The following is an 11,908-nucleotide window of genomic DNA, read 5'->3' as shown; positions in this document are numbered from 1 at the left end:
CATCATCCCCAGCATCTCCGAGCGAATCCCATTACATCACTATGTCCTGACGCCATTGGCTGAAGGTCAAGGGCTCGCAAACCTGCGCTTCTTCGCCGTAGTTTTCGCTGATTTTTTTTTTTTTGGCGTCTCCAACCTTTTTCCCTCCCAGCCTCCGAAAGCCTATCTGTTATCCGTAAATACGGCTCCATGATGGCAGAAAGCGAGGCAGAAACGCCAAGCACCCCAATCGAGTTTGAGAGCAAATATTTCGAATATAATGGCGTGAGGCTTCCTCCGTTCTGCAGAGGGAAGATGGAGGAAATCGCCAACTTCTCTCTCAGGAGTAGTGATATATGGATTGTCACCTATCCAAAATCAGGTAACGCATTTTGTTGACATTAAACAGTTATTCATTTCAGTTATGCGGAGACATCGTGTCGCAGAGTAATTTGGAAACCCACATATTTCCATGCATCCCACACATTTCTTGGAAGGGCTCCCCTGTGCATGGAATTCACTTATGATACTGATGCTGAATATATTTAACTGTTTTTATTTTTATTGTACATCGCACACTAAATACTGCGCTGCCCTACAAGCAAACCGCAATGTGTTTTATTAAAATCCATACCGGATGCAACTGGGGTTCCGTTACATAAGTTGACGCCTGCCTTTGCGATTCTGGAGGTATACAAATTTACATCCTCAGAGGAATCGTTGCTTTGAACTAAAAATCGTGATGCGCCTTGTGTTTATAAATATAATTTTTATTAATACTAGTTCAAGTATTCACTTTAAATGTTTCTGATGAACATTGTATGAGGGCTGTATCAGTTGCCTGGTGGGTCTAAATCGATAAGGGAGGACGAATGTCCAGCCTTGATCACCGACCTTTTAGTAGATCTGTCATCTCTGCTAGTTGATAAGGCCCTCAGTGCAATATACAGTGTTGTGTGTCAGTCACCCATCGCGACTGGCCGCCCCCCAGCGCTCCTTCGCCTGTGTCCGCGGCCGGTGCGACGCGCTTTGTTGACAAACAGCGCGGTCGAGGTGAATGTCTCCCGCAGAAGGATGCGGAGTTACGGCCTCCGAGAGGCGGATCTGTCACAGCAGACAGAGCCGCCAGGGTGGCGTAGGGTGTGTCCCGTTAGTGCCACGTTGTATCCTAGGGTGCAAGGTGTCAGAGCGGGATTTCGCGTTTAACTTTAAGGTTTACTGCAGTTTTAAGGTGCTTTCACACTGACATAGTATGGCTGACATCCTTATCTTACATTTTGGAATGTCTTCTGAAAGTATACTTTTAACTATCTTCTAAACATGACATAATTCCTTCTGTCCTCTATAAAAACACAAGTTATGGCACACAGACAGGGTACGTCCTAAAATATACAGTGATATTTTATTTCTACAAGAGAAATATATGAAAAGTGATGCAGTGAAGGATTGTGGGAAATCATGCAAGTGCGCCCCTCTTAAGGCCCTGAAATATCACTGGGTGACTGAGATCCAAGGTTCTGGCTTGGTGGTTCGGTTACCCAGTATGATCCTCTGTGTGGGAAGCAGAGGGAAGCGTGATCTTTATCACGTCTTCCATTAATGATTATATTAAAAATTGTGCTATTTAAAACGAATTTTCAAAGTTTTCGGTGTGCCTTTTTGTTTCCAAATTGCTATAATTTAAATTTCCAAGTGAGCCATAATTTATGCTGCGTGACGGAAGCTCTCTGATTGTATCTTATGTTTATTACAGCGACACACATGCAACATGCATATCTGTGTGTTGTATGTATTTATACTGGGGGGTCAGTGCTGCTTCATCTCTGACAAACCTATCATTTCACACCCTGACAGCATTGACAAGGAGGCGTCCCTATACACCTCTGTTACCTTAAACAAAAAATACATATTTTCTTCAAAAAAAATTTTTTGGCAGGTATTAGAAAGGAAATTTAATTTGTATTACAGTATTTAATTTATTGCTTGAGTGAATTAAAAATGAAAACTGCTGGACTAGAGGTCAGTTGTAATACAATATAGGACCGATACATTCTGTATTCATAATAATTATATTTCATTAATTTATAATTTTAAATATTTTACCTTAAAATGTACAGTTCATCCTTCTTATTGATTTTTAATTTCAGTTCCATTATGGTTTGTAAATTATGTACACAGCAAGCTTTCTAAAAGGAAAACAATGTGTTCGCTGGGTCAGGAACTGTTTCAGACACATCTTTGTACTTTACCTTCATTGAGGCTTTGCGATTATCAGAACAAGCATAGAAATAAAGAAAGGTTAAGTGTTTGAATGTATTTTATGTATGTAGAAGGGATTATCAAGGAACAAAGTGGACAGACATTGCACAGCTAACTTTGTACTCTGACAATAATATATAGCACTTTGAGTCTCTTTCAGAGTTACCAGAGGTCATGTTTATAATCAATGCCTATTTGGCATATCAAAGGCGAGAAATCAGGATTTCTGCATCTTTTAAGTCCCTTTACACCCAGAGGTCTTTTTTAACAGCTGTTAAAGAGTACAGTGAGTTTATTCACTGTATTGTTCCTCATATTGTAGCAATCAAGGCCTCCGTGCCATGTGCTGTCTTGCCAAACCGGGTCAGAAACGCTAAGGGTCGTGATAGCAGACGTTAACTAAGGTCTGCTAACAGCTGCAGCTTTTCTTTAGACCGAGTGTCAGGCCTTTGAATGGCGCAAACCCAGTTCTGAAAGAACTTAGAAATGTTACTGTAATGAATAGTGAATTTGGTCAGTTGATTCTTTTTTTTAATGAATATTGTTCAATATATGAGTATAAATAGTTTGAACAGGATCTGAGCACCTGATATCCTGGGGTGATATTGGAGGTCAGGGGTCACGGCTTCGGAAATTGAACGCCAGTGGCCGCTATCGCGAGCTGACGGCCTCGCACTGCAGCCTGTCCCCTGTGTTCGACCTGCTCAGGCAGTGTGATATCTGCATCTGCTGAATGGCACCACTCTCACGCAGTGACCTTCGAGCTACTTGAGCACTTCGACCAGGAGCACAGAACGGAGGACCTCATATGCCCCGAATAAGACATTCAGTGCCGGGCAGGGACACAGCAAACGCCCTGTCTTTCCTTGAGTTCACTTCCAGTTCCTAAAACGGCATTCCTAGTTTAGACCTCACATGTTCTGTCAATCATTTACACAGCTGAATTTACAAACCCTTTTGGCCAGATCATTTTTAAAGCATCTTCCCTCTGTAGTAACCTATGCAGACCATGTAACTTTTAAGGATTCAACCCTATGATCACAGCGAATGTAACAACAGAGGGAATGCACTGACGTCACTTTCCGGCCGGAACACCCCCCTGCTGCATGGCTGATATTAGTCTGCCATGTATTCAATATTAAAAGTGAATATTTGCTTAAATTAAAGGCATTTGGACTCGACAGGGATCCTTCCAGCTTCCCAAAGGACCAGTGGACCACGGACATTGATATGTTTCCTGACAACATACTTTATAAAACTTTTAAAGTTATATGGTTAATTGTCTAAACCTGCGTTGTGGGGTATTTCCTTATAAGGAAAACTGGGTTTGTCTTGGCTAGTTAACACTATCGAACCAAAACCCACTTTCTTTGTAACACTAGGCTCATCATTATTGCTGACTTTAAATAAATCCTGACAAAAAGTTTACAGTTACGTAGAATATAAATGAATATAAATGCCAGTTATTTAATTGATAAGAAGTAGTCAATACAGTATATAACTTAATGTATGATGTTACTCTAAAACCCAACATAACTGACACAAAACGACAGCCGCAAATCCACGTTTCGGGGCCTGCATTCCGGTTGTTTCTGAAGATTGTAGCAATACATTTGCTTCTTTTTTATTTTGCATTTCACCATTGTGTAAAAAGATAGTGATAACCCAGTGATTATTTTATCACAGTGGCAGCAATACACATACACAACAGCTCTTTCTCATTTTAGATGTGTTTCCACTGCGTCCATGCTGATCGCTAATGCTGCCACTCAGTATTTTTGACGCTCAGTCAGCGTGGCCGCAGTGACTCCGCCCACTGTGACATCATGCGCATACCCTCTATACAGCCATTGGTTCGCACTGCCGCTCTATCCTTAAGTGACTTTGAACACAGATGAGTGTTACTGTTCATTCAGGACATGGTGCAACTCACTCTTGATGCTGCTTTCCTCATTGCCTTCTCCTTCAGGGACGAGTTTGCTCCAGGAATTGGTGTACCTTGTAAGCCAAGGAGCTGATCCAGATGAGATTGGGCTGATGAACATTGAGGAACAGCTTCCTGTTCTGGAATACCCTCAGCCGGGCCTGGATATCATCCAGGTTCTGATCAGTCCTGCTAAACTTGCTGTGGAGAGAGAGTGGTAGAAATATTGCACGTGTAATCAGCTCTCTGTTTAATTGTGGTGTTTCCTATCTTTGAGATTTTGTTGTACACTGGAATCAGACTTTGGTCCTGCTCAGGCCAGATGGATGTCATTAACTGCAGCTTTGTGTCGGTGACCCTGCAGGAGCTGACGTCTCCTCGCCTGATCAAGAGCCATCTACCTTACCGCTTCCTTCCCGTGGCCTTGCACAATGGCGAGTCCAAGGTGAGCCGGCACACGTGGGGTTAAGCTCACACGCAGACACATGTGTGGACTCCATTCAGCTTGAATGCAAGGACTCGACCGAGGGAGAAATCCAACACAATTGGGATCATGTTATGTTATTGTTGAGTGCTTTTCAAGAAAGTTTAAGTTCATATTGACATTTTTCTATACACTGAGGTACTTACAAGCGTCTTGCAGTGTGTCAGCTAACAATAACATTAACAAAAAATAGGAATAATAATAAGAATTAAATTATTATTATTAATACAATAATAAGATGGACAACACATAATATAAAAAACAGACAATGCGATTGTATGAGAATAAGATTGTATATGCACTGGAAATCTATGCTGTTTAACAATTCTTTTTGATATGAATCCTAAATAGACCTATTGAAGTAGACATGAGATCTCTGGGGGTTTAAAGTTCAGGTCCGGAAAGTACAAATCCAGACCAACGTTTTGCTTCAGCCAACCAGTTGAGTCCTCTGTGACTGTGACTCAACTGGTTGGCTGAAGCAAAACCTTGGTTTGGATTTGTACCCTTTGGACTTGATCTTTCCACTTTTAACTATCTCGTTTAAGTGATTACGTCCATCCTCAGAGATTCCCAGTATTTGTTGTGCAGTTTGATTGAATTTTTCTGTGCTTAATGGAAAAACGGCGATTCCCTCCACTGCAACAGCCTCAGCAGACTTTTGGTAGCAGATTTGATCATAAATCTTGACCAGTCTTTAGCCTTGACTATCTGAACAGATATAACTTTGCTGTTCTTTCTCCTCAACGTATGGAGGTTTTTTATTGGCCACGCTTAAACAGGCCATCGATGGATGTAACTGCCCAAGACCCTGAAGACGTCCCAGATGACATGCAGTGATGTGCAGTGGACTGCCTGCCATATCTCACCGTAGTGCATGTTCACCAGTGTGCTGATGTGCACTGTGTTCCACAGGTGATTTACATGGCCAGGAACCCCAAAGACCTGGTGGTGTCCTACTACCAGTTCCACCGCTCGCTGCGGACCATGAGCTACCGGGGCACCTTCCAGGAGTTCTGCCGCAGGTTTATGAATGACAAACGTGAGTGCTGAGGGTCAGCGGCCATGTTAGCAAAGTGCCCTTTCTGTAGGAAGACACATACCCCACACCCGAATGAACATTGGAGTTTAAACACCTTTTAGATAGATTGATTGATGGAGGGATGGATGGATGAGAGATACTTTATTGATCCTGAAGGAAATTTAGGTATTCAGTAGCTCAAATACACACAGTAATAGAATAAGATATGAGGACCTGCAGAGGTAGAGGGTGCGTCTTTGGATGCTGGGTAAATAGGCAATACGTCATTACTGGTAGTAATAATTTGTTTAGTACTTCTGTAACTTCTTAAGTCTTACATCTTTGTTTTGCTGTTATAGAGCAGGATTCCCCAATTCCAGTCCGGGAGGGACACAGTTTGCATTTCCCTGCTTAGACACACCTACTAAACCCAATAATTGGCTAATTGAATAAGGTGTGTCTGAGCAGGGAAATCTGCAAACTGTGTTGCAGACTCACCCTCCAGGACCAGGACTGGGACTGGGACCGGGACCGGGAAGCCCTGTTTTAGGGGAAAATTTGTAGTATGCTGCAGAAGAAACACCTATTAATTAATAACAGTCAGTGCCGAATAAGTGAAATTCAGAGAAGAGTATTTAATCCCCTGTTATGTCCCCTGTCCATAGTGGGGTACGGATCCTGGTTTGAGCACGTGCAGGAATTCTGGGAGCACCGCATGGATTCCAACGTGCTCTTCCTGAAGTATGAGGACATGTACAAGGTGCTGAAACGACGTCTCATTCTGTTTCAGCATAGACCAGCCATGATCACTGATGCGGACTCTAGGCTGCAAAAAGACTTAAGAACTTAATCCTGTAACTCCTGTGGGTTTGTGCTTCACTGGATTACATTCTGAAGCAGAGACTAATATGGAATTTCATAAGCAATTTCTATATCTTTATCCAGTGTGTAGTTTAGTCACAAATACTCACTGAAAATACTCCAGGTAAAAAAGGCGAGAGAGCTTGAAAATCAAATGTGATATGATTTTTCAGCACAATAAGTTCAACTAAATTTGTAAATAACATGAATGCGTAATAAGTGGACAGTTGTGCAGATGACATGGACCTCGACTTTTTTATGGTTAAAAGAAATTTCAGTGCAGAATGTATTTTAAACTAAAACAAGTCATTTATATTCATCAGGAGGTCACATTATCTGTTTTAAAGTGTATCTTGGGAATCATTTACATATTTATCCAAACATGACTGCTGGGAATCATTTACCTGACACTTTTTAATCCAAATCCAATTACATCTTATTTGAGCTCCCTGGGATTTGAACCTATGACCTTTGTATTGTGAACGTAGTGGTCTACTTGTTGAGCTCCAGAATTTAAAATGAAAGCAAAGGGAATGAAAAGCTACAGAATCTGTGCCATGGGTCACCAAAATCGCAATACGTGAAGTTTGTTAGAGCGTGTCGCAACTTTCTTGTCGGGAGTGTGGAAGACAGCTGAACAGTGCAGGGTGGAGGATTACAAAAGAGTATCTGCAGGAAGCTGTAGTGAACTGGCCGACCTGTGGCTCAAAGAAACAGGAGAGAGAGAACATGATGTGTCACAATGTCTGCGGAGCGAGCAGCTTCAGGCTTCATTCTAGAACAAGATCATTTTGTGTTTGCGGTATATACATTACTAAGTGTGGGATCGAAGGCATAGCTTTCTAACACATACCCGGTTATATTGTGCATAATTGTCGGTGGCATAGGAAATGCCAACCTTTGGCTGTCTGTTCATGCAAATTGTTCAAATGTCGTCTTACCACTGGCCCTGAAATCCAGCGCCCAGGTTTACTACAGATTGAAGGATGAACCCATAAAATTTCGTTGGACGTAAAATTCCTTCGCGATCCTTAGACTTGTCCCTGCAGCAGAAAGAGGACATCTTCAAAATAGCACTCGCGGTGACTCGACTGAAAAAGACCTACCTGAAAGTATGTCTTACTATGCAATATCTTAGTAAATCAAACGAGATAATTCTATGAACCATCAGTAAAACAAGCAGCCAGGTTTTCCGGGAATCACAGTGTGTGATGTCACTGGCACACATGGAAACACCCGCTGGCATCCTGCCCATCACCTGGAGCCATAGAAAACCTCGCTTGGCACGTTCTGGCTTCTGATCCTCTGAGGGGTGAATGACTTAAGGTCCCTCCCCCCCCTGTGCAGGACCTGGCCAGTGTGGTGGAGCATTTGACCCGTTTCCTTGGCATCTCCTGTGACAAGGCCCAGCTGGAAGCCATGGTGGAGAGCTGCCATCAGCTTATCGAGCAGTGCGGGGACTCAGAAGCCTTGTCAATCTGCAGAGGTATGTGGCATCCCGGGACCGGGCTAGAGCGGTCTGGCTGGGGCGGTCTGTCTGGGGAGGTCTGGCTAGAGCGGTCTGGTTGGGGAGATCTGGCTAGAATGGTCTGGCTGGGGAGGTCTGGCTAGAGCGGTCTGGCTGGGGCGGTCTGGCTGGGGAGGTCTGGCTAGAGCGGTCTGGTTGGGGAGATCTGGCTAGAATGGTCTGGCTGGGGAGGTCTGGCTGGGATGGCTGGGCTTGGGTGGTCTGGCTAGGGCAGTCTGGCTGGGACAGTCTGGATGAGATGGCCTGGATGAGGCGGCCTAGATGGGATAGTGAGGGGAGGGGTGGGGGCACAGCAGCTACTAGAAAACCAGCACTGAGGAGAGATGGAGGTGGTGAGGTGCTGGTGGAAAGGAGGTCAGAAAATGAGTTGCTGGAGGGCAAAACCTGAATGGAGCCAAAGGACCAAGAAAGGAGAGGAGCAGTACCTTTAAACCCATCTTCTGGGGGGGGCACCATATTAGCAAACTACTGCCAGCATCCCCCCCACCCCAGTACCAAACTTCACCACTGCCTCTCTAAGAAGCTTGCTGGGTGTGGAGGGTGGAGGAGGAGGGCGCCAGCAGTGAAGCATCCCTAAAGTGCCACATGGACTTCAACTGGCACCAAGGGGGGGGGCTCACATCAGACATTAAAAATGATTTTTGGATTTTTTCCCTTTTTAGTTATAGGATACATTCATTATACTAGGTGTCCTACATCCGTACATCTAGCTGACAGGAAATCGCCTGGCAGTCTGAAAGTCCATCCTATTTCAGTCACAAACAGGCGTAGCACGGCTAATACCGTGGATGATCTGCAGGGGAGTCAGGCTTCTTCCAAAATAACACAGCATTGCTCTCCTGCACGCCATGCTGGAACTGACATTAAAAACCTGCGGCTTCCGAGTCAAAATCGGAACGAAGGCTGTTGCGTTGTTAAAAATACTCAATTTATACGGCAATAGCGTGCGATTCTTGATGCAGCACAAACAGCAAGGTGTCTGTTGTAAAGGGCACCCGGACTGTACCATGTGTCTACAGCAAGACACCAGAGGCTACAATCTATCCATCCACATTCCTCATTGTGTTTGCTCCTCCTGTCTGTAATTAGAACAAATGCCATACTCTGATTGGCAGACAGTACAGAGTACATACCTGTTATTTCAGGCTCTAGGGACATGCTGGTGTACTCTGGAACCACAAAAGTGTGTCCTACTGCCACAGAGCAGGATGTGTGCCTGTCTCACTCAGAGACACCCTCCTCACTCTGAACTACACTCTCAAATGGTTAATGATGTTCGACCCAAGTTACGGTTCTCGTCAGAACCTTATTTCAGGATTTGTTATTTTATTGTGTCTATTATGACTAAAAATATTAACAACATAATGGCAATGAACGTGCTACAATAGGTGTTGACAGTTGGTATAATACACTTTAGCGCCGTTTAAAAACATGTGAAGTGGTGATCTTGGATCGCCACCTAGTGGCCAAAAAGCATATTGTTCGTAAGTGTGCCAGACTGCGAGTGAGATTCGCTAGTTTACTTTATTGCTGTAATCATTATCTTTACATTCGTTTATTTCTATTATTATTTTTAGGAAGTGTTATTGTATTGCGTTTGTACATTCCATCTGATTTGCATATCATTTCTGTTAGATTTCTTTTCCCTCATTTGTCTTTCTTTTAGTGCATGGAATCATGGCTGTACAGCAAAGATAAAACTGAGCAGTATTATAATGGGCTTTAACGCGAGCAGTACTTACATTAGAGCACAGTGGGAGAGTAACGAGGTGAGTGATGCCAACACCGGGATCCAGGCAGCGCACTGCCTACAGGGGGCGCTACTGGACTCTTTTAGAGTCATGGTTGTTTTTAATGTCATCGCTGGTCTTGTGTTCATGCTGCACACTGCATGCTGTCAGGATTAATGCAACTGCACTGGTGACTGCGAAGTGAACTCTGACCGTAAACCCATTGAAAGTTGTTGATATGTACATATTATTAGTATGTACACCGAAAAAAACAGCGAAAATAATAACAACAATGATAATAGATAGTAGTAGACATTTAGTAATAATGAAGAATGTTAAACCATTTCCATCTTGTTCCCCCGTCCCATGTCAGGGCGGGTGGGCTTGTGGAAAGACATCTTCACCGTGTCCATGAACGACAAGTTTGACGCGGTGTACAAGCAGAAGATGGGAAAGTCGGACCTGACCTTCGACTTCAGCCTGTGAGAGGGCACCGCGCGACACGCCTGCCGGACAGCTGCCGATCCCCGCCGCCTACGTGTGCCCGCTCCGCCTTACGGCCCCTTCGCACACCCCTCGCATTCCACCCCACCCCCCCCGGCCCCCATCGAGAGTCCTCCTTACCCCGGCTCCGCCCCCATGTATAATCAGCAGCCACCTATCACGCTGTCATTATTTGCCTTATGTAACGTATGTATGTATGTATATACGGTACCATTTATTGTACAAAGCTGTGGCTTCACCCTGACCCTACCTGCTTGGAGCTTTGATGTTATGTGATTTACTTTCTCCTTCAGTCACATCCTTGGCCCCCCATCATAACATACATGAGAGTCACATGATGCTTTAGTGACACACTGATGTTACTACATTTCCAGGGAAATAATAAAAAAATGTATATGTGTCTTTAAATAAATAAATACTTTAATGTCTTAAGCCAGGGAATAATCTCAGGATTTGCTGGCTCATAGACAGAAACACCTGAGCTTTAGTGATGCAGCACAATCTGTGAATATTTCCCCCCGTGTTAGAGGTTTCCGGTTTAGGACCATATTAGGAAGTCCTTTTTAAAACCTGTAGCATTTAAAGACTGTTGTAGAAAACAGTCAGAGGATGTCTGTGTGTCCCTTAGCATTTCTGTGTTTCATTGTCAAAGAATCTCAGACCTGGAAAAACTTGAGTTTGCCTTCTTCAGCTCCTTTGGCCTGATGAGACGCCTTTTCTCTTCAGTACCGCAGCCAGTTCCCATGCAAACTAAAACCAAACGGACATAAACACAAGGGGTTAAGTACAGAGTCTCAGGTCAGTTACTGAAAATCACTCTTGAAAAATAAGAGTTTTGCATATATAAGGAGTGTCTAGGCAGAAAAACCAATTCTCAAGCCTGCTCCTATTCCTTGAACATAAATGCTGTAAAGGGTAAATTCCCCCTGAAGTTCTGTATTGTCATTTTTATTTTATATTGCTTTTTCTTGTCCATGTACTACACACTAGGGCTCTCAGCACACATGGCACAATACGTGTGCCCCCTAGTGGTCAGTGGTAGATTAAAATTGCCAATTGATTCCGCCGCATTTCAATGTATTAAAGATCACTCCCTCCCTCATAGGTACAAACACCAGAGTAGAGGCCATTGCATCGTCGGGTGCTACCGCGTAGAGCTGTAATCACGCATAGATAAAGGGGGCGTTTTTTTCCTCACGATGCCACCCGAATACTTACATCTAGTGTCTTCGTACTCCCTGCTTCTTCTTACTTCCAAGCAACCAAACAAGCAGTTCTATATACTCATTGCTACACAGCTGGACAGTCATGAATGTCTTGATTGTGTGGATGTACAAAGCTTAAGTATATTACACGTGGCATTTTAGTTAGCACGGCTACACTTTGATAATCACGCTTCCTTAATTTACGTTTACGTCTCCAGGCATGCCACAGTTTGAGTTCTATTTTTATATCGTCTATGGTAATTGTACAAATTCCAGTACACTGTATTTGCATGCTTGCTCGCTGGTTTATTAATAAAGATGTGTATTCAGACCGTGTGTTCTGGGCTATTTTAGTCACATAATTATAATGCCTACAATGGGGACAGGTTATTAAAAGTGCTTATATACATTTT

At 43.5% G+C, this 11,908-nt stretch overlaps 1 protein-coding gene across 2 annotated transcripts; it reads left to right on the top strand.

Moving 5' to 3' along the window:
• Positions 1-8: 8 nt before the first annotated feature.
• On the top strand, positions 9-11,826 carry sult4a1 (sulfotransferase family 4A, member 1). 2 transcript variants are annotated; one of them, XM_049009420.1, is made up of 7 exons: positions 9-361; positions 4,208-4,338; positions 4,527-4,607; positions 5,562-5,688; positions 6,333-6,427; positions 7,876-8,014; positions 9,723-10,138. In XM_049009420.1, exons 1-7 carry the CDS (start codon positions 190-192, stop codon positions 9,752-9,754), a joined length of 777 nt encoding a protein of 258 aa, XP_048865377.1. In that variant the 5' UTR covers positions 9-189; the 3' UTR covers positions 9,755-10,138. The 2 variants fall into 2 exon arrangements, with proteins under 2 accessions (XP_048865377.1, XP_048865376.1); XM_049009419.1 differs by lacking the exon at positions 9,723-10,138 and adding an exon at positions 10,160-11,826 and having other exon boundaries at positions 11-361.
• Positions 11,827-11,908: the final 82 nt, after the last annotated feature.

This window comes from Brienomyrus brachyistius, chromosome 3, assembly GCF_023856365.1.
Source record: "Brienomyrus brachyistius isolate T26 chromosome 3, BBRACH_0.4, whole genome shotgun sequence".
In the NCBI taxonomy this organism is placed as follows: Eukaryota; Metazoa; Chordata; class Actinopteri; order Osteoglossiformes; family Mormyridae; genus Brienomyrus; species Brienomyrus brachyistius.
The sequence above is the reverse complement of the archived record's forward strand: the minus strand, read 5'-3'. Positions and strand labels throughout refer to the sequence as shown.

Excerpts from the sequence above, each read along its gene's own strand:
- sult4a1 (XM_049009419.1), top strand. The coding sequence starts at position 190 with ATGATGGCAGAAAGCGAGGCAGAAACGCCAAGCACCCCAATCGAGTTT. Across the intron at positions 5,689-6,332 it reads CAGGTTTATGAATGACAAAC|TGGGGTACGGATCCTGGTTT; the intron begins GTGAGTGCTGAG and ends CCCTGTCCATAG. Across the intron at positions 8,015-10,159 it reads AGCCTTGTCAATCTGCAGAG|GGCGGGTGGGCTTGTGGAAA; the intron begins GTATGTGGCATC and ends GTCCCATGTCAG.